The following is a 27286-nucleotide window of genomic DNA, read 5'->3' on the forward strand; positions in this document are numbered from 1 at the left end:
GCAGCTTGTTCCACTGCACGTGCCAACTACATGAGCTTACAGCCTCATGGTGCTTACCCCTGCTGCTTGCTTCCCTGAAAAAGAAGGGACCCAAATTACACTAAATGAGATTAACAACATCTCAACTGCTGTCCCTGTAGTAACCAAACTGTGTCTCAATATGCCGTTGGAAGAGTGAAAACGTGGTGCTCACAGAATCATAGGCGTTGGAAGGGACGACCTCCAGAGATCATCAGGTCCAACCCCCTGCCAAAGCAGGTTCCCTAGAGCACCTTGCCCAGGTAGGCGTCCAGATGGGCCTTGAATATCTCCAGAGAAGGAGACTCCACAACCTCCCTGGGCAGCCTGTCCCAGGGCTCCGTCACCCTCACCGTGAAGAAGTTCTTTCGCATGTTGGTGCAGAACTTCCTGTGCTCCATTTTGTGGCCACTGCCCCTTGTCCTGTCCCCACAGACCACTGAAAAGAGGTTGGCCAAATCCCTCTGTCTCCCACACTTCAGGTATTTGTAAACATTGATAAGATCCCCCCTCAGTCTTCTTTTCTCAAGGCTGAACAGACCCAGCTCTCTCAGCCCTTCCTCACAAGGGAGATGCTCCAGGCCCCATGTCGTCTTTGTGACCTGCTGGACTCCTTCCAGATCCCTGTCTTTTTTTGTACCAGGGAGCCCAGAACTGGACTGGGTTCCAAGCTTTCTGACAGAAAATTCAGGAAGAACAGAGGTAACAACCTTCCTGAGTCAAGCTCCTAGGATGTGGGAGTCCCGTACTGGCATGGGAAAGGTGCCGGGGATATCCTTATCACCACCTCGGAGACGTTCCTGAAGCACCCGGCCTAATGCCCTAACTGTTTTTCACTGCACTTAATGAACTTCCATCAGACTTGGCTATGGCTTCCTACTTTGAAGTTTCTGGGAATGAAGGAACCATGAATGATTAATAAACGTGAGGCTCATTTGCAGATTCCTGTACAAGGCTTTATTTTGCATCCTCTTTCCATGACTGCTTCTGTCCTACTTCAGGTCTGGCCCACGTACAAGGAGGTGGTGGGGGAACCAAGAACTGAAGAACCTAATTGTGCAATTCCCAACTGTAAGTTCTTGATTTGTTGTTTTTGTTTTAACGTCACCATAATTCAACAGGAAACACGGCATTTAAAATTTTTTATTATTTGAAGAGAGTACTTCTTCCCCATCTGACTGGTGAGGACAGGAAGGCCTTCTTTTCTCCGGAACATTAAGAGAAATCCGCCAAAGTGCAAGGAGGAAAGAACATCTAGGTGCAAGATAACTTAGCACATTGCCCATGAAATGAGGACCGGTAACACATGCACAAGCCCGTGGCATCGCACACAATGCCTCTTCAGAGACATGGTAACAAACAGCTAGTAGCTATTCGGGGAGACAGGAGACAGATATATAGGAGAAGGAGCAGGATTAGGAAAGTTTACAGCATATGTATTAAATTTCTCTTTTAATTAACACTCACAGCATTCGCCTAAAGATGGGGCTTTGGGGTGAAAAGATAAGTCTTAGGTTTTATATTATTTAAGAAGTCATTCTCAATTTTCATATGAGGAAACAAAATCTCTCCAGAAGTTCTGCATTTTAAGCATTCAAAAATTTATTTCCATAGTAGTTACTTTTTATTCCTCTTTCTAGAGCAGAAGACACTGAACACCCAAGGACAAAAACATTGTACACCACTCTCACGATGACACAGAGTGCCCACTTTCCAAATACTAGCTGCTTTCCTTCCTTACACTGCCTATAGAGAGATTTGTATCTATCAGAACAACTGTGCTGCCACCTTCCTCTTTTCCTGCTCCGTCTTCAGACACGGGCAGAGGGCTCCTGAGGCCAGACGCAGGGGACACGCAGGTTCACGGGTGGGAGCCCTGCGTTTCTGCGAGCTCATCGGGGGCACCGGGTCCCTTCCAGGCTGCCGCAGGCGTGCGGGGAACGAGGACACGGGGGATGGCTGCAATGGCATTACGCGATCGCAGTTTTCTTTGGGGACAGGATGAAGCAAGAGTGATGAAGCAACACCGACTAAAGGTCTGAACTGCTCCCTTTTCTGTTTTCTAGAAATCACAAGACGCTATCCTGCAAGCCGCCTGGGAAAGTCCACAGCAAGATAAGGCAACATACATGCGGACTGCTACGGCAACAGGGCAAGGAAAAGACACCAGCAGATCCAAAAGCTGTGTTGTTTGTACTGGAGGGAGGGGTTGGGTGATCTTCATCTTCGTTTGTTTTTCAACATCAGGGACTGTTTTCCAAGTCAAAACCTGAAAATAATTTAAAGAGCTCTGCCACAAAAAAATCTCCTTTAAAATCTTATGAGACTATTCAGTACGTAGTGCTCCTGAGGGGGAAGGGAAGGGGGTATCAAAGCAGCTGTAATAAACATAAAATAAAAACCCTACGGCTCTTTAGGTGCGACGAGGTGGTTGTTTAACCCATTTACTGGTTGCTGTCAGACCTACTTGTAAGTTGGCAGCCAACAAAGCACATGCTATGAGCTTGCAAAACCCCCAATAAGAGCAGAAAGCGTTATAGGCTGGAAAACACCAGTACCACCGCCTACAGCCGGGGCATTCCAGGGGTCTCAGCTGTTGCTCACTGAGATGTCTTCTGCAGGAGGGAATAAGTTTCTAACTAGCAGACGCAATTGTTATCTTTGCACAAAAAGGGGCACTGCTGCTGCAGATAATGCCTAACAGGACCAAGTGCTTTACACAGCCTTGGAGGGGGCCGCAGAAATAGCAGCAACACCAAAACGCTCCCGTTTTCAGTAAGGTAAACAAAGAAAGAAAACGGGTCAGTGCAGCAACAACATGGAAAGAAATCTTAACAAAGGCATTTTAAATTCATAATTTACATCCCCTGGCTAGTGCCAGACGTTACCAAGTTTCATGGCTTTTCCCTACTCAAGAATAAAACAAGTGTTCACTGGTCAGGACACAGTTTAACAGAAACACTGCCTCACCACCACCTCTCCTAGTGCCTTAGGAACCATCACCCCCAGCAATCATTTAGGTGCAGAAACCTTTCGTGTACTCTAACTTTGTATGCGTAGGTTCTAACAGCCAGAAACAGGGGAAGAGGTTGATATGCTGAGGTTAACCAGTCCTGTGCAGGGCACCAGCGACCACCCAGGACCCCAGAGCCAAGCCAAAGATAAAGACACACGGAGATGGCTGCCAATAGCTCCTGCCCTTACGCTGCCTTCATTGAGTTTGTGGCCATATATTCTTCTGCTAAAACATAACTGGGGGGTAAAGGGACAAAAGCAGACTGAAGTTTGAATGTGACAGTAATGGCCAAATGCACAAACCATTTCTCCATAGACAGAGGGAAACGTTCTTCATCTTAAGTCAGCGTTGCCAAATTCAATCCACAATAACAATGTGTACAACCATCAGAAGTATTTTTTTCCCAAGTGATGCACCTACTGCATTTAAGGACCTCTACATAACCTTTATTCCCCACTATCTGAAAGACATCACAATGCTTTACCTCCTATGACAGTCATTACACATGGAGATAAGAAAGCCCACATTTATTCTTTCGTCCATTTCAGTGTGGATGTTAACTCTTCATTCAAATAGACGCATTTCATAGAGAAAATACCTTTGTGCAAATTTTGTACCTGTTACAAAATGAAAACAAGGCTTTCGGTGTACGACCATCTAAACTAATAGATGTCATTACACACGACATATATTCTGGTTAACCAGCTACCAGTGATCTGGGACTGAAGCAAGCAAGAAGTGAAATTCAACAGAACTCATCTGATTATTTTTCCATGATTTTTTTTCAGGTCTTTTTGAAACCCACTGAAATTTTCCATGCCTGCTGCATCCAGTAGCAATGAATTTGATAATTTAAGAACATGCTGAGTGCAAGTGCACCTACCTTTATGCTCTGACCATGACCTGATGTCCCTTAAGTTTTGAGTTACCAAACAAAATGAATCATCATTCCCTGTTCATCTTCTCTCTATCAGTCATCATTTTGCAGGACCCTATTAAATTCCTCCTCAATCACACAATTTCAGGCTGAAGTCTTTCAACCTTAACTGCTCCCCGCACAGAAGCTATTATTTACTTTTTATCATACTTAATGGCCTTCCCTGGACTTTCCCAACTACCGTTCATCCTTACTGGAGAAGGGGATGCACAACTGGCATATAGCATCAATACACAGTCGTGTCACAGATTTATAAAGCAACCGTTAAAAAAACAAATACAAAAAACAAAACACAACTGATGGTTCTTTCCCCTTATTCATTTGCACCAGTAATTCTTACTATTTGCTTCTCCAACGCACAAAAGCTACTTCCAATACTCAGCAGAACGACAGTACTACTTTGCTACTGCACAGCTACCCAGGTAGTAACGGATATTTGAGAGCCGATTTTTGTTTATACAAAATAAGGGTGGTTATTTTCCCCTCCGTGTTATTTTATATATGTTACTTGTGAATTTCAATTTAGATTAGGTATTTGGAAGAAATTCTTTACTCAGAGGGAGGTGAGGCCCTGTCCCAGGCTGCCCAGAGGAGCTGTGGCTGCCCCATCCCTGGCAGCGCCCAAGGCCAGGCTGGATGGGGCTGGGGGCAGCCTGGGCTGGTGGGAGGGGTCCGTACCCATGGCTCGGGGTTGGAATTAGACAATCTTTAAGGTCCCTTCCAACACAAACCACCCTGTGATTCTGTGGATTTAATATTCATTCCATTTTCAGTGGTCCTTCTTCAGTGCTCTGCAGGTGGGTATTTCTTTTATTACCCTGAATAAATTTTTATCACCAGCTAATTTTTTCACTTTTTGTACCTGATCTGGAAAAGGGCTACCAGGGCAGATCCTTCTAGGGCTCCAGAGTCAATGCGGAGATTTCAATTAGGACCGAGACCTAAATTTCTCTAGCATTTCTTCTACCAAACAAACTGAAGAGTCAGCCTCGACATAGTTTTCCAAAAAAAAAAATGACACAGATCTACACCAAACAGCACTATTTCCAGTGATTCTGTGTAAGGAGTGTATGACACACAAGATACACGCTACTATTGCAAAATACTGACTGGGAACGTCAACACAAATTCCCCTATTATGTTACTAATGAGCCAGCAGCAGCAGTGCTAAGAAAGGGAAGGTTGAATATGCTGGGTCCCTGAAAACTGCTTCAAAAATAAAATGTTTTTTTTTTTTTTTAATGTTTAAAAAAGCATAGTTTGATACATAAAGTGGAAAAGCACTACGGAAGAAAATAAATAAATAAATAAATACATAAATAAAGGGCTGCATTTCAGAAATAGCCTCCACACTAAAAAACTGAGTGAGATGAGAATTTCTTTAGAAAAAACAGACTCCGCCTACTGCAAAATAGAGACACAAACACCTGAGGTATCAGTCACATGGAGAAAAGAAATCAGATTTTTCTAAATGGCCCATTTTAAGTGTGTATGACAATGTTATTATCAACTAAGACAGTAATAATTTAAAGGAAAACTTAAAAACTTCCTGTTGCATCTGGTTTCCTTATTCCATACAAATTGCCAAAATAAGAAGAAAAATAAGAAGATGTTTATAATAACAAGATCCTTCTGTTCTGCCAGTTCTTCCAGTGCATGGACAGGTAGGAGACAACTGCCCAGAGAAGAGGGAACTACTCATTTTTTAATGAGTACACATAATATTAATTGCCTACAAACATATTTGTGTTTTTAAGCACATACTTGTCTCAAGTATTTATGGATCTATTTAATCTATAGGTAATATCCTCAGTAGTGTCAATTCTTCCTTTCATTAGATTTAGAAGTGAAAGACAGTACAGTGACGAAGCCTAAGCAGCTGCCTGAAAAGCACAAGGTGGATTTCAAAATCTTTGCTAACAGGTTGATGAGAGCTTTTCCCATCGATTTACTCAGACCAGGCCTTCCTCAGATGTATTTTACTTTTTCCTAGTGCGAGGCTCTGCTCAGTATGGTTCGTACTGCTACAAAAGATGATGGCTAAGATACTGCAAGAAGAAGTGCCCTGCAGGCTGCTTCAGAGTTCATGAGATTCTGAATTTGTCCAAAACTCTCTGGCAGCCTCTACAAGGATAACTTTCCTTCACTGAGGAACGTCTGGTTCTGGTACTTCTGTCCTTTGTCCAGGGACAAAAGACAAAGAAGATTTACCTTCAGGAAGTTCACACGAAGCCCAACAAGAAAGCAACCGGGCAGGCAACGTCCCTGGCTCTGATGATGAGGTTACTGAGGATGATAATACAGGCATTGATAGAATAATCTGGATTGCTTTATGCATTATCACTTCTGAAGTCTCCAAATAGCAATGGGAAGTAAGGGTTTGTTATGAAGGGTAATTTATTCTAAGGATTGCTTGATGTGGTACAGACAGTAAACAGAATACCCGATGGATTTACTATGAGTTTCCCAAGAGACTTAGAAGTTAAAATAAACTTACTTCATTGCACTTCTCCCAGATCAGAGTCTGAATCCCAGCATTTTTATGTGACACAAAGGCAGGAAGAATTACAGACTCTACGAGGAGTTGGATATTTTACAAGTGTTCTCAAAAAGGAGAGGGAATAATAAAAGAATTCAGTTTCAGTGAATTTAAATGCAGAACCAAGAAACCGCCAAGCACAGAAATTTGCTGAAACTAATAGAAGATGGCGAAAAAACTGAATCAAGTGTTCATTAGCACCAAAGGGCCTCCAAAACTACAGAAAACTTCCCAGGACATACTTGTTATGTTATTTCTTTCTGTAGATCAGCAGTTTTATATCTGTATACACATATGTGCACAGACAAGCACAATGCTTTCCAGACCGAGCATGCCTTTTTCTATTTTGGGGGGGGCATTACGGAGGTTCAGTCATCAGAAGTAAACTGCTTAGGCCAAGAGGAGCAGAACAAGAGGACATGCAGTAAAACACCGTATTCCATAATGAAGGGTGTTTTACTGAGAGCTAGGAAGGTGGAAGGTGCTGATGGGTCGAAGGTGTTGACAGGAGAAGAGGTAACTGGCACAAAAACACAGAAGAAGAATATATATATATATATTTTTTTCTTCTTCTTTACGGTGTAGGTGGCGGAGCCCTGGCCCAGGCTGCCCAGAGGCTGTGGGGTCTCCTCCTTGGAGAGCTCCAAAAGCCGCCTGGCCATGGGCCTGGGCACCCTGCTCGGGGTGGCCCTGCTGGGGCAGGGGCTGGGCCCGAGGGACCCCGAGGTGCTGCCAGCCTCACCGGGCTGTGATTCTGTGGGTGCTAAGAGGATGGGCAAGCTCAGGATCGGCTGGATAGTGAAATACCAGTGGAAAGTCGCTGGTGGGAACCATGGTGAAGAAAAATGGGAGTAAGGAATAGACAACAGATTTGAAACAGCTGGAAAGGGTCGTGCAGTCACGAAATAAAATAGTCAGAAAAGGAGGAAGACAAGAAATCAGCAAGAGAAACAGGGCTAGCAGGTAAAGGGAAGAAGTCTATGCTGAAGTTGACAAGAACCTGGAAGTCTATTGATTCAGTACAAGCAGTTTTTGTCTTGTCTTGTTCGCTTGTTTGTTGTATTTTTTGTTTGTTGGTTTAAGGGAAAGGTACAGTTAAGTTCCAAGTAGCTCTTTTTCCAAACTTCCCTCCTCCTTCCATCTTCAGGAATTCCGTGCTCATTTCCAACGAAGCGAACATTGCAGAAACATTTGGCAGAAAATGGGCAAGGCTCAGAAATCACTTGGTTGGCTGGGCTAACGAACCATACTGGAACGATCAGGAACACGCCTTCCCCTGCCTTGGTTCTAATTCTGCCTCTTTTTACACGCAACACCGAATTTTGTTCAGGGCAGCAACTTGTTTCCTCTGCTGCAACTGAAGTCACTGCACCCTACCATTATTTTAGAGTCGCTTCAGGAAGGATTTTAGCCAGAAAACACCTCTTTAGTCCAGGTGGGAATAATTTTAATATTTTATTAAAATAGCGCTTCAAAAAAGGGAACCAGTAATACTAGACTCCATAAATAATTAAAAACAAACAAACACGCACACAAAAAATCCTGACTATTCTCCGCACACAAAACAAACAATGGGAAAGCAGCTAGAAATACAGAGACGAAATATGTCAGAAGTTGCACATCAAGAGGATTTGATGTTCAAGTGATCTCATTCCGAGTTTTATGATATTACTATATTATGTTTTGGTTGCCAACTACTACACCAAATTGCTGGCAAGCCCACCGTTCACACAAAAACAAAACAAAAGACCTTTTTAGTCAGAGTAGAAATTCCCAAACTGGACCACAAATACACTTCAGTTTGAGTAACACAAACTGGGATTTCTCCTTCTCCCACCCTTGACTGTTGACACAGCTAAACTTAGAAAAGTTTCAGAGGCAGCAACCTTTCCAATTAATATAATTAAAACTCTATCAAGTCACATACTGTTCAATTTTTAATTGTGATTGTCTCTCCGTCACACTGAGCAGTTTGATAATGGGATTTCACAACTATGTATTTCTGTATGTAAAATGTGCACAGATCTCTGTTGAGAATCTTTGTTAATAATGAAATGTAAAGCCAAAAATATATAGCTATCACCAAAATCCTGAAACAGTGGTGTATCATCAGTTGTTTAGCTGGAATTACTTGTGGGTGGTTTTATTTTGTTGTTTTAGTTTGCTTGCTTGCTTGTTGGGAGGGGATGTTTAAATATATTTAAGATTTATAGAACTTACCACATACAACCACACTTTCTGTCCCCTTTTCTAATTTTCATGAAGCTGTTTCCTACCATAGGAAGAGTAATGAATGGAACAGAGGACACATTTAGAACTAGTCTTCCTTTACCCTGCTCTGTTTTTCTACAGGCAAAAACCTGCTACCACTTATTTAATTACAACTTTAATAACTGGTAATTACCTACTTGTAGAAGCTGGAAAAGACCATCCAGGTTCACTACCACCAGTAGCTTATTACCAGAAGCAGAAAAACAACTGACAGAAGAAAACGATGAAACGCTCTTGTGTTCAGCTTTCATCTAGACTCTCTCCACAAACCATTAACAACACTTAAATTCAACAGAAGCTGTGACTAAACACTCATGACGCTCCCAAAAGTGTAGAGTCTTGGGCAAAAAGCCTCCTCAAACCTGTTCACGGCATCTACCAAGTCAGAGGCAAGAGACCAGCATGTACAGCCACAGCTCATCCTCCATCCACTTGAAGATTTCAACCTCCTCTCATAGCTTTAACCACTCCAACCCTATTCCTGTATGGCATGCACAAAACCTTGCTGCAAAAATGGCTCTTCTGAGGTCCTCTACTTGTTCTCCCTATAAATCCACACTAAGTGAAGACTTTCAACTTCACATTCGAAGACTCCACAACTCTGTCTGCTTTACTTACCAGCGATAATTGACAACTCCTGTAACTCAGCTGGCATTTCCATGCAACTGCCTCCCTGACCGCCAGCTTCTGCTGTTAGCGTGTCTGTGCTTTCTTCTCCACTTTGCTCATTACACATATAGGGCTACCTAATTAAATTTATAATCCCTTATGTCTCGATGAATTTTTAAGCTTTATTTCTGTCAAAATCTACAAACTTCCGCCAATTGGCCGTGGCTTCATCCTTCCTGGCAGGTTTCATCCTGCTACATATATTCAGTCCCCGGTTAAAAGAAGGCAAACGGCTACAGACGTGTGCCTGGCAAAGACATGACAGTTCTTCACCACGGCCTTTATCTTGCTAGTTAGCTCATCTGCTCATCTCTTTAGACTCTTAACCTGCCAGCACAGACTTCACAAACCGTTACAGCAGCGCTCGATCCAGTACAATCCAAGCTCTCTGGTAACTGAAGCATTTGAGTACCATCAGAACAAATATTTACGAAAGCAGGAACCGATTCTTATCTCGTTTCCTCAGCAGCAGTAGGAAGCATTAACATTAGGTTATCCCAGTTATCCCTCTGGTATATAATCTGAATTAGTTAGCTGAGTTAGCTCAGAATTAGTTAGCTAATTACAAGTCTGTTAGTAATACTGTATTTTGGCAGGTATTCTAAAAATAACAGCTTCAGAGGTTTTATTTCTGCTAGATACAAACTTAAAAAAACAAAACAAGAGCAAACAAACAACAAACAGAAAGAGTCACTACATAACTACAATATGGAAAGCATCCCCATTAGACTACTTAAAAGCACCAAGTTCAAAAAGCCTTAATTAACATAGGTTTAAATAATACAGCTTTTTTAGTATCTGCCCAAATGCATGTCTCATACTTCAAAATTAAATAAACACTTCTTGCCTACCAAAGGCCCGCTTAATTAAATGAATTTCCGAGAGAGAAGCAATAACCGGAGAGCACCAATGCCATATTCTCATTACCTGTTTCCACAGTGTTTTCTGTTTCTGCTGCCTCCAAACCATCCATACTGTCTTCATCCTCCACTGCAGTTTTTCCTCTACTCCGAGGCCTGCAAACACAAGAAGCGAAAACTGTTTTTAAGCTGATGGGACTTTTAATTTTTATTTTTAAATTTATCCAGGATCTAAATAATTGCATTTTGGAGGGATAATCATCAGCACCAAACTGTAGAGCATTTAAGCCAACCAGTGGTTTGAGTCTTGTACAGATCGAGTTTCCTCCTCTTTCTTCCTGTTTTAGGGAACGATCTCAAACAATGCACACTTCGCTCAGCAGCTGGCCCCTGAAGTTTCCTGATTATTATTACAAGAGAAGTTCTATCATAAACTTTTGATCAAAAAAAAAAATACATTAAATATTATCATTTTATGATGAGTGTCCTGCTTGCTCCACATTTGTTCATTACATAGGAGATACCTGCAGAGATAACAGAGAACACAACCCAAATCTGGCCAGTAGTTACACGTGCAATAAAATAGACACTAATTCATTCAGAGCATCCTTAGGGAAAAAAAAAAAAAAACAAAAAAACACAACTATAGAATAATAACAAGGCTAAAGCAACCAAATTGAAACATGTATTATTTTCAGTGAAATAAATATTTTGACACCGAAAATCAAATGTTATGAGAGATGGCTGAATGTTACCACAGTAAAGAAGTCGTAACGTGAGGACAGCACATCGAAACTAAAATACCTGGCAGATCGGCTTCCGTTTCAATCAAGGTCTGACAGAAAGCAGACAGGTTTGCATCCCGGATTTCAGCCTTTTTTCCTCTGCCTGCCTCTCCAGCAAGAAACACGCTGGGCTGCCACGAAGCCCGAGCATCCAGATTCCCAGCTGTTCGGCAGCCCATTTGAAAGGGAGCCAGGAGCTTGGCACCTCGCCTCCCAAATTTTCAGGCTACTTGGCAAGCTGCCTGGCACGCCGACAGAAAGCCTGGGAGACCCTGGGAGCTTCTGAGTCCAAGTACACAAATTCGGAGCGCTTTGGGGCAGCTCCGTGCTTCCAAAGCCCCCGAGCTCCAAGGCAACCGGTCAGCAGCCAGCCTGCCCTGAATCAGGGTGTCCCCCCCGGGGAAGTGTCCCCCCGGCACCAAAACCCCTTTGCTTCCTCTTTCACGGATTCTGAAAAGTTTGCTTTAAGTTCTGCATTGGGAAATTTTTTTTTGAAGCGATTCAATCATTCCAAAAACTGCGTTTCCTTTTTTTTTTTTGTACAGTCTGTTAAAACACTGTGACCTCGCAGAAGTATTAGCTCACAACTAGATCTGCTAAACCGGCTACAAAATATACTCTGTGGTGCAATGCCTTTGGACCTCCGGGATCAGATACAATCAAGTGCACAGAGCTGGGACTGACGATCATCTTCTGGGCCTACACTTGGTTTTCTCCTGTTAAGCAAGGGGCCCTGCCTGGTACTACCAGACAAGAAATGCTTCTAAACTGTGATGGGAGCCCTTTTGCCTCTGCAAAGGATGAAAAGAAGAATTAAAGTGCAGCTAAAACCAGAGCCTGAAACAAGCCACGCCTCTGCAAAGGAGCGAGGGGAAAGAGGAAAGTGAGAAGAGACTAAGGACAGGGTTGTATCTTCTTGGCACTGGGAGATTTGATCCAGCAAAGCCGAAAAATGTGGGAGCGAGGTTACCCCTCGGGACACACCGTTACCCTTCTCCTTGCTGGGTTATCCACAAGCAGTGACAGCCCCCCAAAATAAACATTTAGGCTGTATTTCTTGTTTTTCTTCACAATAGCCCAACGCGTCAGCCAGCCCCGAGCGGAGGCAGGCGGACGCAGGTAGGCCGAGTCACCTCGCTCGACGCAGGAACGCTGCGAGGCTTTGCCAAACGCACCCAGCTGAGGACGGGGATTATTTCTAAATCCCATCCCCATTATTCCTGCACCAAACAGCCCTCCGCAACGCGAAGGTACAAGTTTGGACTACGACGGGATTCCTTTTAAACCGTCACAAACCGAAATGATAGTTCTGCTTTCTTCCCAAGTACCCACTTCCAGTGATCTCCAGCATCTCTCTTTCGGTAAAGGCCCCCAAATAGTGGAAGACGACTGCTTAACATTTATTTAATAATTCACATCTGGGTTTAGACTTGCTATTACAACCGCATTTAACGTACGAAACGCTGAAGTGCCTCACAAAGCTCTTTTAAACGCTTTGTTTAAACAAGAGCAGCGTTCGCTCCCCAAAGTCCCCACCGTATTTTAACAACCTATTTAACACTGAGGAGAAGCAGAGGTTTCAATTAATTATACATAATTGCTTCTTCTCAGCACAAGACAGAACCACGTCTGGTCTTTTCTTGCCATTCCCTCCTCTCCCCACCAGTGTTTTACTAAAAGCCCTCATAGCGTCAGGCAAGTTTGAAACAGAGAACTGGAAGAAATGCTGGATTATATCATCAGCTTGTTTTTTGTCAGCTGCATTCATTTCACAATTACATGAGATTTTACAGCCTAAAAATTCAAGTTTGGTTTCGAGAAAAACAATTCACGTCCCAAACCTGGGAAACGCACGCTGTACTGGCAACTCTAGTTTAACATTTCCACGGAAAATGCGATTTGAAGAGGCTGTATCGTGTGCCTTACTGCTACAATCAACAGCTGCAGTAAGAATGGGTTGTTTCATGTCATTTTTATTAATTTTAGAGATTTTAGTAAAGGCTGTGACTGCTTTGCATAACACTAGATATTCCTCTGACAGTCCCAGTGATTTTTTTATTTTATTTATTTATTTACTCATTCCACTCTTCTTTAAATCAAGTGGAAAAAGCAAACGGTTGGGACATTCTGCTCTTGGGACTTGCCTCTTTAAGTTACCAACAGGACTAAGACCTAAGCCTGTTCTCACTAGAAAGTCTTCTAGGAAGCTTCACCTTTTGGACTGCAAATTAGCCCAAACCTGGTTAGTTAATGAGGATGCAGAGGAGTAACGCGTCCACCACTGTGCATCCTCCACCAAAAGCCAGCACCTCTAACACCGGACCAGTTCCCAAGCAAAGGCTCATCCCAAACGCCACAGTAAGAGAAACAGAGACAGAACAAATTTGGGTAGCTTTGGGGTTTTCTAGCATATATTCCTCAGTCCCAAACTTCCTTACTAGCAGGGCACAGCACGCCACACCTCTACCCATCACCGCAGGATCCAGAGCCCCCGGGCAGCGGCCGGGCGAGGGCTGAAGCACAGATGAGCCACATCCCACCCCGTTACGGACCGGGAACAAAATGTACAGGCAGAGCCTGACCGATACAGACGAGGAGCACACAACAATAAATATCAGGCAGTACAATAGGCAGTGGGCTTGGCACACAGGCTGAGCCGCTGCCAAGTTGTCTGCGATTGGCTTTCTCACTTGCCTTTTCCTACAACAGAGTGCAATTTAGAAGGAAAAAACAAAACCACGTCTATTTATGTTTAAATGAACGGATCCACTGTGAGCAATGCAACTTCTTAAAGCGCAGTCAGCATTTCATGAAACAAAGTCAACAAAAGAAAAATTATTTTTTTTAAATGTATATAGGACTCCAGTTGAATTTAATTACTGTCTACAATAATTTCATTCGTATTTATAGAACATTGAGTCATTTATCAAAACCCTCTGTGACCTACTCCAAAATTTGTTATCAATTAGCTTTCTTGGCTAATGCCTTTCATTAATCTCCATCTTTAAATACATCATAGTAAATACAATTCTTGCGAGCAACTAATCACATTTAGCCCACAGGAAAAAAAAATCCCAGCATAAAAAAAAAAAAAAAAAAAAAAACAACAAAAAAACAGCAAAACCTGCTGCAGGGCTCAGCAGATCATTAGCTAGTCCGTTTGCAGCAGGCAGAAACCTCAGTGAGGTTGCTTCCAAGCTTTGTCTTTTCACTTTTCACTTTAACATCTCCAAGCATCGAAGGGGCTTCTGCTGAATTGCATGGAGAGTCATGGATGCACGATGCTAGGATAAAATAGAAAAGTGTATTTTTGTGGGTTTTTTTTGTAGTTGACGGTTGTTTTTTTGTTTGTTTTGTTTTTAAATGCATGACATTTTTTGCAGTATACTTCCCCCCTTCTCCCATGGTGACAGCAGTAACTCTGTAGACTTACAAGCACAATACAGGTCAAAAGGACACCGTGGCTCTTACTCATTCTTTCCTTACAGTCATCAGTAACAAGGCCGTGGGCCAGCATCTCCTGGAACCACGTGAAATAACCGAAGAAGCGACTCTGCTTAGGTTCTTGTCGCTGCCAGGCTGCCAGTTTCTGACTGCCCAGAAGTTACAGCCAGAAAAAGTTTCTGCAGGTTCTCCCTAAATTGCTACCAACAAAATCAGATGATGATTTGTTCGCAGACCATGCCTTGAGACTACCTTACTCCTCCAGTGGATTTTGTCTCAGCTTACCAGAAGGTGTTCATACGAACCGTTCCAGAGCTTCGCCCTCTTTCTCGAATGCCCTAAGTTGCTTGGGGAGGAACTACCTCCCTTCCTACGCTTCGCAAAGCGCTGAGCACAACGATGGGGCTGAATACAGAAAACAGGACCAATAACCTTAAAAAGCGGTGTAACATCTGGGATACGGTAACATCCTAAACCAGCACAGGTGTCTTGTTAAATGAACATCTGTCCGCAGCCTTACCCTGGAAGGCGGTAGAGGAACGCTGCATAAAAAGGCTCCACCAGTGATCCAGCCAGCAGGGCTGGCAACAAGCCGGTGTCCACACGACATTTCCTCGCCTGAAAGCTGTCCCCATCCTCTCAAGAATCTTTTCCACCGGTGTGCAGAAGCGCATGCTCCTGGTATTTCTGAGCAGTAAGTCATAAGCACAGCTGCAGAAGTTCAGCACTGGAGCAGCTAATTTCAGCTACCAGCCCCATGTGAAGGGAATCTCAGCAAGAATCAACTCATGGAAATATCTAAGGAAACTTCTTCCCCTCTCCGAATGCAACTCATCACTGCAGTCTGTACAAAAATTTGAGAAAACTCAGCATCTCACCCTGTACAAAACGAACAATATGGCTCTGGAAGCAAGGCACTGCCAGCTAGCTCAAATTCATTTCAATAGCTCCAAACGCTAACAGGATCCCTGCCATTACACTGCCTTGGTCTTCAGACTGATCCCAATTCAGAAGCTTCTTAAGAGGATTTTTTCAACTGAGCAATCAGTAACAGGTGAAAATGTTTTCTGCGTTTCCCCTCTGCAACATTTTATTTTGCATATTATAAAGAAGAGCTTGGTGTTTGCCTTCTTCCTATTTACTTCTTACATTAGAGGTGTGTATACAAACAGCAAAAAGGCCCTGATGGATGGAAAAGAGAAGCAACAGAAACCTCCTAACTGATGCAAGGCGATAAAGCTGACCTTTCAGAAATTGGAGTGAGAGACTAGAAACAGTTTTTGTTTAACATCCGTGGAAACAGAGTTATTACAATCTCATTACAGAACCTGCTCAACCTTCTACTTAATTATTAAGAGATCTCAAAAATATACTTTATTTCCTACTAGCCTCCTGGTACAATCAAAGACAAGTATATATCTTAATACTTCTGATTTATATAGCGTAATAATCTTTTCAAAAACTCTCCATCAAAGAAAGGTTGCATTTCAAACCAAAACATTGCAACTTCCCATCTTGCAGCTCCCCTAATCAGTAACGACTGCACAGCCATCACTCACTCACTGCGCATTACTCATTCACCCGGGCTGCAACGTGCTCAGAGCTGAAACTTTCTTCCCATCTGTATTTTATACAGTTAGCACTAAACACCTGAAATAAAAAGAAAGTATTTTAAAAGATATATAGCCTTTGAGATCACAGATGTCTGAGAAAAAGCATAAAAAGAACCTGGACTCCAGTCCGCGAGTGCTGATTCTTATCTACACTTTTCTAGTATTCTCCTGTGAAAGAGTCACCAAAGATTTCCTATGCTGCTCAGAAATGCAAATAAGAGTTTTTCAAAGATTACTTGTAGTGAATGTTGTAGTTGCATCTTTGCTTTTATTCTAGAGTACGGTCACAGTTTACAAAAGTAAGCTAACACAAGGAAAAGTGACTGATGAATGCAGAGCTCAAAGAAAAAAGATGTCCTGAGACAGGTCTGGAGTAAAATATTACACGTGTAAGAACTTGCATTGAGCAGTTCTAACAATTTAAAGGCCAGATGAATCAGCACTTTTATTACAGGTGAAGTTTGGTTTCTCTCTGTCTCCAGCTTCAACTGCTCTTGCAGTTAAGTTACCTTTGCTACGTGAGCCCCCAGCCCTGCCTTGGAAAGGCTGCTGCGCGATGGCGCTGCTCTGGCCACAGCGACGTCTTCAGCGCCTTCGCTGCTCCTCCCTGCGGGCACAGCTGCTCAGTTTGAGACTGGAACTGTTCTAGCAGATGAAGACCAACCTACCCTAGCTGAAACAGACCCTTATACCAACCAGACCATGACATCTTCTTCCCAACTTGTCACCCCATTTGGGAGCATCCTCAGGGGGCAGGGAGAGAGGCGCAGCTGGGAACGGCTGAACCAGGAAGATTCCTTACCAACAGAAGCTGCAGGCAAATAAAATAATGATCTTTTCGCACCAGCCCATAAAGTATTTGTGGAGTCACAGCTCTGCTACAGCCAGTGACAGAAACATTGAAATACTGAGGCTGGGGCTACTACACCGCACTTGTGCTTTTCTGTGCGCCTCTTTGTGGTATCGGTACGTGAGAGTCCTGAGTCTGGTGTCCAAAGCACCAAGGCAGGTTGCCTGACCCGTGGCTTTGGGCTCTTCAGACTTGGAGACATTTGGAATAAACGAGTGAGAAACCACCTGAGAGGCTTTCAGGTCTCATTTTCAAATTGACTGTTTAGACATCTATAAGGTCCGTAAGCTGAAATTACTGTTAGTCAAGTACCTGTCCTAGCATCACAGCAATACACAGCACCAGGAACTGCTGCAGATTGATTTGTCCAAAAGCTACATTCGCGTTGATAGACACTCTCCCTGGCTGCCTTGCAGTTTTATAGCGCTAGTTCTATGCCATAAAACGCATTATATCCAGAGCCATAATACCCATTATGCCCAGTTCAGGAATAATTATAATGCAAAGAGAACCTGATGCAATTATGACCTTCCGATCCATTATAGATTTGCATTTTTGCACAAAGAGCATCCTTTACACATCTGTTATCAATGCACTCGGCCATATTCGCTATCAAAATGATTCAACACAATGTACCACAACTTCAACATTTGCACTCTATGTTTTAAAACCTTTTCTAGAACCAAATCTGACAAACATTCAGGAGCACCAGCAGTTACAGGTAGAGCTGTCTGCGTCTTTTCTGCCTCTGTATCCCCACCTGCCTCCAGCCATGGTGACGGCTGCTGGCTGGAGGAATCCTACGAACATAGTGGAAGGCTCTGCCATGAGCTTTATCGTGAGCACTGAACGTTTTCACATGAGTTTGGTGTTGTTTGGAGGGGTTTGTTTGTTTTAGTTTTATTGCCAGAGAAGGAAACGGCAACCGTAACAGCTGAGAGACGACTGGCACCGTCAAACCCAGAAATCTTCTAACCTCTGCAGGAGTTTGCCGGTGCCCCATCAGGAGCACTGTGCTTGTCCACACTTCTTCCTTTGTCTAAAGTCAACAAAACTGCATCAAAATATGCTACCGCTTCAAACACTGTCTTTTCTTGACTGGTAGCATAAGTGTAGCACTTGCAGCAGAATACAAGACGTATTTCTCCATGACGACGGCTACGGGAAGTTTTAACTTCGCCAATCTTGCGACAGACACGATGCCAAAAATTCTTACCCGCAGCAGGGCCAAGCTCTTGTCTTTGCTGCGAATGCAGAACCCTCCAGCTACTCCCCGCTACCACTTGCCTGCTGCTCTGTCCTCAGCAGAGGTGCCAACGCAACGCTAAGGACAGCAATCCTCATCGCCGGGGATTTCAGCATCTCGTACGTAAAATTCAACAGCTCTGAGTCATCGTGCAGGAGAAGCAGCTGCCAAGTATCTGGAACTTCGTGCAAGTTTTGGTCTCCTCGAACAGCTTTGTGTAGTTTTAGCAGCATTAATTACGAGTCATTCTCAAAGACTTCCTTCTGACACTGCCCGAGTCTGACTACAGGAACACCGTGCAGGTACTTTTACGATGCACTTGGCTGCTTACCTTACACCTCCTCACTGCAAACGCAGGAAGGGCAGGTGCAGACCGTGCTGGGATACTCAGAAAAACGGATGCAAATACTGACCTCTTACCTATTATTTCCAACTCTGTAGGACAAACTAAACGCCATTCACACAGCATCATCCTGAGAGATTTCCAGATCCTAATGAAACTGCACCAGTCAACTTCGAACATGCCATGCTTTCCCCTCAAATAAAGTTCAGCATCTTTTGTCTCAAATCGATTTTACTAATGGTTCTTAAACTAAGAGCAAGCACAGGTCTTTCTGCCCGTAGGTTACAACAGGCAACACCATCGGAGCATCGCCCTACTGCTTCGCCCACTGAAGCTTTAGCTGGAGGGATCTCAAGAGGGCTGGCAGTACCCAAAGGGCCCACACCCTGCTCCTACACAAGATGCTGACTTAAAACACGTTACGTAGAGTTTTGCTAATACTATCCATATTAATTGATAACATGTAATATTGTCATTACCAATCTGAAATGGATTTAGAAAAAAAAACAGAAATGAATGTCATAAAACCACTGACTTCAATCATCTGTTAGCCTTACCCTTACCCTTCGTGCTCCCTAGAAAAAATGAACTTGTTGACATTATCTCAAATAAAAGCGATGAAATATTTCTCTTTCGGTAAGACTGTTAAACCTAGGAAAGCCGAAAGGGGAAAAAAAACCACCATCACCACCAGCAAAGCCCACAAGATCTGCTCACTAATTAAAAATCCATTAAACCTTATTCAGATGGCTTGGAAAACCTTAGAATATCAAAAACAAACCTAAAAAGAAAATGGGTAATGTAATCAGATGGTAATTTATATCAGAGGGTAAATTTATAATTCACATGAAATGTTGTAACAAAACTGTTTTCAAACTAGAAGTAAATCCTAAAAGCCAGATCACGGAAGCTATTTTTATCCCAGAGTAAATAAAACTCCAAAAATACTATTGTGAAATATGAACAACAATGCAAGCAGCATAATAAGCATGCTCCAAAGCACAGTCACAACTAATAAAAGTCTTTAAAAAGGTTTAAAAGCTTCTGTATAAACAGACGTATCAGTCTCTAGGGGCACAGATAAGGCAGAAATGCTGCAATCTGCTAACAAAACTGCCTATCGCGTTTTTCAATAAAAATCCCTGAAGAAGATTCATCTGACCTGGAAACACAAATTTGCCTTCTGATCATTACAGACTAAGCCCAAATAATTGTAACAGAGAGCTTCTAATCTTCCGTTCAAGGGTCTGTTAAATCATCACCTTATTTGGGGCAGTATTTTGCCGCGCACCGATGTTCTCAGAATTTCACCCCTATATCTGAGACCACTACGAGTCATGTTGAGCTTTCTCTGGTTTTGATCCGTGCTAGACTTCTGCAAGCTAAAAAACAAATTCACAATATTCAAAAATAAAACTGAACACCAAAAAGGTTACTCCCTAAATTTCTTAATGAAAAATAAGGGGAAAAAAAAGGTAATAAATGGCCGTGTTTTCCAGCACTTGCTGCTGGGTCTACTACCTGATCTTCTCCGCACTGCCCAGTGTCAGGTGAGACCGGGCTGTGCCGCAAGTGCTCGTGGCAGAACGATCCTCAGCTCGCCCTACGTCACCCGATACAGGCCAGAGCTACAAACAAAACTGTATCTGCATCACAGGATAGCGGCAAGCAACCAGCAAACATTGTTACAGCCCCTACTACAGTGGAAGTCATCCAAGAGGCCCAACTGATAGCTCCAGGTCAAGTTCCTTTGAGGCCACCAGCCAAGGACACCCAAGCAGGAGGCTTACTCCATTTACTGCGTTACACGCTGCAAGTCCTCAAGTGCTGCCACTTATCTCCAGTTTTGCAGTTATCCTCAGTTTAAACAGGCAAGAAAACCTGTTTTTATGGTAATACAGTTTCCAAAATTTAGGCTCAGTACGGAGAAAATGCAAAAATACTCAAGATTCAGAGATGCTGCAGGGGTAATTTTGAAAGTTTAAGAATTAACACAGATCGAACAGGTAGCCGGCAGGACAAAGCCAGTTTTTTATCAGGATCATTCAACAGGTGTTGAGGATGCAGCAGCAGTGACAGGAGAGTAGCCAGCAAAGGACGAGAAGGAATCCAGCAGCAACGGCATCTTTGGGCAGCAGGGCAAGCTGCGCTCTTCTAAAATGTTCCGAATTTACAACCTGATTCACTTGCTTCCTAACTTTTTTCCAGAGCCACCAGAAAAACAGTAACGAAGGTAATCAAAAATGACACTGAAGTTGGTTTACCAGAGGCTTGTTTGTATATTTATTTTTTTTCTGAGGATAGGCCTTCTGGAATGACAGCTTCTTAGATATTTATACTTTTATTTCAACTGCCGTTTTACATACATAGCCATATGCTTCTAATTAACATTTACAGCACGAAAACTCGATTCTATCCAGTAGACCACACAGCCTCAAAAATTACCATGAACCCTCCAGAAGCATTCCAGGTACCAAAAGCTGGCACAGGGACAGACGAACACCTGCAGCCAGCCGGGGAGGTGACCCCAAGGGAAGCACACTGGGCTCGGGTTCTCTTACAGCACCCCACAGCCGCTCACGTTTACCAAAGCACCACCGTGGCATCCTCGCAGAACAGGGGCTGGATCACAGCGTGGCCAATGCATGAATTTCAGAAGTAAAACTGTTCTTTTTTGTTACAGTATTACTACTGCATAATCGATTTTATTTTTTTTTTTGCACACTGAAATTTTCCTTAAAGTACCTGAAAGCCTACACGATGAGAGAAGAACTACACTCGAGGTGCTCTGATCCTCACACGCTTAGAAACCACTCAAATTTTGCAATCAAGTTATTAAAGGCTACATTTTAGAAGCACCTTCAACAATATTTCATAAAGCACCCATGAAAAAGCTGCTAAAGGGCACTATGAGAGCAGAAGCCCGATTGCTCAGACCTGCTGAACATGATGCCAGAACCACTACCCATGTAAGTCTGCTACCCGTAAAGCCCACTCCATGACCACAATTGCTCGAAGTCTGTCTTGCAGAAAGGCACCCACTTTGCCAGACCCTTTGCGGTTTGTTTCCCTGTTAAGGATCCATGCTTATTTCCTACGTGAATTTCTCCGGTTTCAGATTTCAAACAGTGGCTCTGCTCTTGTCGTACCTTTTCCTGTTGCATCAGGGAACCCTCGAGTATTTGGTCTTTTTTCCACTGGAGATACTGCCCGATGTCATCAAGCCAGTTCTTAGCTTTAGGGCTTGGACTCCCCGCCGTCCCATAAACAGACCGAGCACCTTCAACTTTCTCACCACAAGCGATCCTCTCCATGCTTCCCATAGTCTTTGGTCCGTCTCATGGATTTTAACACGTCCACCTTTTCACCATGGCTAGCAGAGGCCCATTAAACACAGCAGCAGCCAACCTCACCTACGCTACCAGCAGAGCTCCGGCACAGAGCTGCCAACACCCCACACGCGGTTCCTTCTCCGAAACGCCCCTTCCTGGCCATAGCCCCTCCAGGCACTTCCACCTGCTGACAGCACGTTGGTGGTTTGAAGTACGTTTTGTTTAATTGCAATTAGTCAGCCCAAATCACACTGCTGCTTCTTCCTCTCGCTCACCCGCATCATCCCAGGCACAGCATTCACCAGCAGGAATTAGCATTTCCAGACCATAGTTGAAACTACTCAAAATATCAGGTCGCATTGCCAGAGCACCATCCAAAAAACCCAAAGCCGTGCCAGAAGAGTTCCCAAGACAAGAGACCATCCTGTCACTTAACTCAGCTACTGTATGCTTTATTCCATTGACTAATTCAACTAAATATTTTAAATCAGAATATAAAAGTTAGGCTCAACACCTTCTACAAAAAATCCACATACATTCTGCTTTTATAGAAAACTGTGTAAAGGATCAGAAACCCCAGCATGTACACCAAAGGGAGCTTCTTAAACTCACATAGCAGGTAAAAGGATGAAAAGGAAGGTAAGGAATTAAAAAAAAACAAACAAAAAACACACAAAAAAACCCACCTAAGAGTTCATGACTCTGAAGACTGTACTGAATGTATTTTCCAACATAAAGATACAAAGTTAGAAGCCATAAATTCTGCACGATTCTTCATTTTCCATACTTCACCACCAAGGCACAAGCAGTGCCCATCACAGCACCACACGACTTGCTCAGGCAGAAGCTGAGCCTTTGGATTGCACCGATTTCAGTGGGACCTGTGGGATCTCACCATCGCACAGGAGTGAGCAGCATGTACTTCAACGCACCTTGTAGCAGAATTAAATACTCTACTGAAATGACGAGATCAAAAAAAACCAACAATGAATTTATTGCTTCTTACAACTTTTTCCCTGTAAAATTCAACTCCAAGGTAGTAATTGGCAGGGACAAAATTATGTAGCAATTAGGGCATGACAGCAAAAGCAAACAAGAACTGAAAACGGGTTCGACACTTCTAGTAACAAGCAGGTAATTATCACAGCAGCTTGAAAGGGGCATAATCAACCAAACTGACATCATCCCTCCCACATAATAAAATGTGAAATCCCTTTACGTGCAGCGCAGCTCTTACACGCAGCTGGTAAACGCTGCTAGTCGGGTCCCTGCGCCTGCGGAGCAGCTGGGGTTACAGTTGGGAGAGTTCAGCAGTGGGTAGCATCCATTTCTTTATTTAGAATGATGACAACTATCATGTTTTGATCCATTCTGGAACACCGATACTATCAGCAGAAAATAGTATTGCATACAAATGTCTTTGCTTCTTCCAGGAACTTTGGAAACAAAGTTAGAGCGTACCACCGAATTCTGTGCCTTAAGGGAAAAGTTACTGGTACACCACTGCCTGCAAGATAAAATAGGTTTATGGTTTTAATTTACAAAAGAAAGTGATGAGTTTTAAGTATGTTTGAGTTTTACCTATTAGATTTCCCCACAACTCGCTTTATTTAAATGTAACTTTAACTCTTGTCTCAGTTTTATTACCCCAAGGACATTTCCTCTGTCCGCATCAACACCACATCCAGCCCCATCACAAACAGTCACAATTCACCACAACGCATTTGAGGCGATTAAAATCCAAGCTGTAACGAAATAAATAAATAAATTCATTTGTCTGCTGTCCACTTTTAGCACAGCTTCATCGCCAGATTCCCACCCTCGCCGGCGAAGTGTTTTGCAAACCTGTCAGTCCCGAGCGAGCAGCGGCTGCGCTAGAGGCGGGCACGGCCGCCTCCCTCTCTCCTCTTGCTGTATTTTATGTATTCCCGAGCTATGTTCCTTTCCGTGTGCTGTCTCCGTGTGTTGACAAATGCATTTACCTCGGTGCTGTCTGTCAATATCATTAGCTTGCTGTTTCCGCCTCCTTCCAGCTCATTAGCAGAATCCCGCACTAATCCTGCAGGCTGCCGTTAACTATTTCTGCCCGGCGCCCAGCTCGCAGCCACGCTTCCCTCCTGGTTTCTTGGATACAAGCGATTCCAAACACACCGCAGCAGCGGCTCGATTTGCATTGATTTTTTCAAGTGAGATTTCCACAAAACGTTTGCAGAGCACCCGTACGTATCAGTTTGTAAACCGCGCCGCACGTACCCCGAGTAAAACACACACATTATTAGCATTTATTCCCTTGGCTTTAGAGGCTAAACAGATGATGTGCAGCACTAATACAACAGAAATTCTTTAGACACCTGTTACCTCGGGCAATCTTGTAGGGGTTTTGTTTGTTTGCTTGTTGGGTTTTGTTTTTACCGATTAGGCGGCGAATTCTCAAAAAACGCCAAAAACTGAGCTCCCAGATCTCAACTTTTTAAAGTTTCTGGCATATTTATAAGTACTATTGTTCATCTCAAAATGCAAATGTGATGAGTCTGTAGCCTCGCCGTGGCATTCCTCGCTGTGTGGAAGGTTTGGGTTACTGGGCAGTAAAGCAGCTGTAGGGCTAGGAGAAGCCACGCGACTGCTGACTGCATGCTACTGACAGGATGACGTTAATGCTATTCCAAACTTGCCTTTTTTCGTCACATCTGAATCATTTTACACCTGACAGTAGTTATAAAGGTTAAAAGTCTACCAAGAATCCTATTAACTAGGAGAATATGAAAAAAGCGCAAGTTTACTGATTTAAAGCCATACCATGTAAAGGAAGAGGAAACGTTCACTTCTAAGCTAAAAAAAAAAAGTCTAAAAAAAAAAGACATAGGGAAAAAGAATCCAAACCCGTTTATCATTAAAACGATTGCCACTGATGGAACCTCTTCTTAGAAGCTTTGCTTCTGTGAACACAATGATTTCACTACAAGGACCTACAAGCACAAGAAACAGCTTTGTACGTAACTCTCCAAAAAGCTAGGACTGGCCCCAAGCAAACCAACACGGGGCTCGGACTTAGGGAAGGGCCAAATCTTCACCTGAAGAACCAGGTAAATTGCACGTCGCCTTTACTAAGAGAGGTTATAGTGTCAGAAAGGAGCTCCCAGCCCCACAGGCGTGCTAAGAGTTGGGCTGGCAGAGAACAGAAACGAGCAGCTGCAATAAAAGGTGACTGCCCGAGTGGTGCTGCCAGCACAACACAGCTCTCGAGCCGTGCCCTCAGATGCCCCCGCACGTATCAAGCTCACCAGAAAATTTCCATTACTAACACCACACGGGTAAGCGAAGTACCAGGGAGCAGGTCGGTGGATGTTATAACTGGAAGAGATGAGGTGGGAAGCCCCCAGTAATGCACACAGTTTTTCTTCTATGCGTGTGGATCCTAGAATAAAGGTAACGTGCCTGGTTGCATGCCCCTAAGGGAAACTTTCTTCATCTGAGCAGCTGGGAACGGTGCCTTGGTGAAGGAAGCGGGGCATTTTGAAGTAGGGCTCCTCCCTGCAAGAGCCTTGAGAGGGTGCAAGGCAAACATACCTTTTTTTGGTGTTGCTATTAACTTCTCTAAACACAGACACACCCCAGGACCTTATTTTTTTTTTTATACCCAATCCTATGGCCTCATTTGCAGACAGGTTGAGAATTTGCCTCCTCCAGAAGCGAAATCAGAAGCTGAAGTTTAGCTTACCTTGGAAAATAAGCACAAACCAGGGCTTCAGTCACTAGACACACCCCGTAGCAGCATGCTCCAGCATTTAATTGCAGAATACCACTAGGCTGGTAACTCACACAGCAGAAGAACTACAGCTTAAAATAACACTGCTAATAAAAAATAATAGGTAAAAGTGTGCTACCATTAAAAGAAGTCATTGCTCAGCAATGCCACTGGACTAATTCTAAGCTTAAATAAAATCTATCACCAATGTCAACTTTATTACCTGTTCTGTTGTTTCACTTCCAAATCAAAGAACTGTTTATATGCTTAGCCTCGGATGCACACAAAAATGAACACACCAATGAAAGTAAGGCTGAGAGCTTGCCTCAAAGCTACCACACTTGCAGGTGCAGTGCTGAATAATTAACCTGTGTTTTTTCAAGGATCACCTGAAAGCCCCTCTGTCATTTATGCTTTCTGTTACCAGCATTAGTCTGAGAATTGAGATGAAAATTATATAAAATTTTAAATGATTATGAGAGCTTTTTTTTTTCCTGGATCAAAACCTACAAATTCTTAACACTTCTTCATGAGCTCTTCTGAAGAATTTTTTTTTCATGTTTTGTTGGCCATAAACTTGCTAATCAGGTTCACTCAAGAGAAATCACAAAACTTAAAAATGTTACATTTAATATATCATCACTACCGTACGGTATAAAAGAACTGCAATCAATAGCTTTGATTTCTGAAATTACAGCACGCATTACAAAATGCCCTGCTGGAGAACGAATCGAGGGTGGGGAGGACTGAAAAATTTCATATACTCCCAGAAATCTCAGACAGAAATAAGTGTACCGTCCTATTTCACCAGCTCCAAAATTCAATCTCTTTGTGTAATTTTAGAGTTACACGAACAAGGCTTCAGATCATTAGGAAAAACCATGGGCAAAACACAACGGTGAACCTATGAACATCTTAAACGTGAAGAAAGGTTTCTGCTTCTTTTTATCAAGCAGCTGCTCTCAGGGAGGATAGCAACTATGAATTCTCCTAACACAACAAATGAAGAGGTTTTTCTTCTGTGTAAGACACTCATTTCTTAGGAGACACAACAGAAAGCACCAAGGCCATCCAGTTCCTCTACATGACAACTGTATCAAAAGAAAACGTACTTAAAATAAGCACTCCTCTGATGAGCAGCTACTAGAGGTTTAGAACAGTGATCTGGGTTCAGTAAAGCTAAACGAGTTTTGGTGTTCTCCTACCACCAGATTTTTAATACTTGCATCGAAGCAAAGGAGTCGTTTCTGCAGATCTAGGAAAACAGCCAAACTCTTATTACACAATTTTAAAACCAAATTTATAAACATATATAAAAGAAGTACGTCTGAAGTCACAAGTATAATCTTAAGGAACAAATAGCCAGAAAGCTACTTAGAAACTGGCATCCTATTACTTAGGAAGATCTGAGAATACCAAAATTATTTTTAATATGATCATAGAAAATCAAGAATCAAGCTACATTAGTAAACTTTCCCCTAAATCCTAGTTAGTCCAATACTTTTTAAAGCACACTTTCATGGCAAAAATGCTTTTTTGTGTAGCAGAGACATACAAAAGGGTTCTTAGGGATGCCAACCACTTTCAGAACTCTCCAGTGATGACTCATCCTGTTATG

General features: G+C 43.0%; 1 protein-coding gene across 11 annotated transcripts in view; it reads right to left on the reverse strand.

Annotated features, from left to right (window-relative positions):
• The window catches only part of KMT2C (lysine methyltransferase 2C), a 199753-nt gene that overhangs the window by 142432 nt on the left and 30035 nt on the right, over nucleotides 1–27286 (reverse strand). For all 11 annotated transcript variants that reach the window (XM_040546212.1, XM_040546213.1, XM_040546215.1 and 8 more), the window contains exon 2: nucleotides 10378–10466. In XM_040546212.1, the coding sequence (XP_040402146.1) occupies nucleotides 10378–10423 (46 nt within the window). In that variant the 5' untranslated portion in view covers nucleotides 10424–10466. The remainder of the gene's footprint in view (nucleotides 1–10377; nucleotides 10467–27286) is intronic.

This window comes from Cygnus olor, chromosome 2, assembly GCF_009769625.2.
Source record: "Cygnus olor isolate bCygOlo1 chromosome 2, bCygOlo1.pri.v2, whole genome shotgun sequence".
NCBI classification, from domain to species: Eukaryota; Metazoa; Chordata; class Aves; order Anseriformes; family Anatidae; genus Cygnus; species Cygnus olor.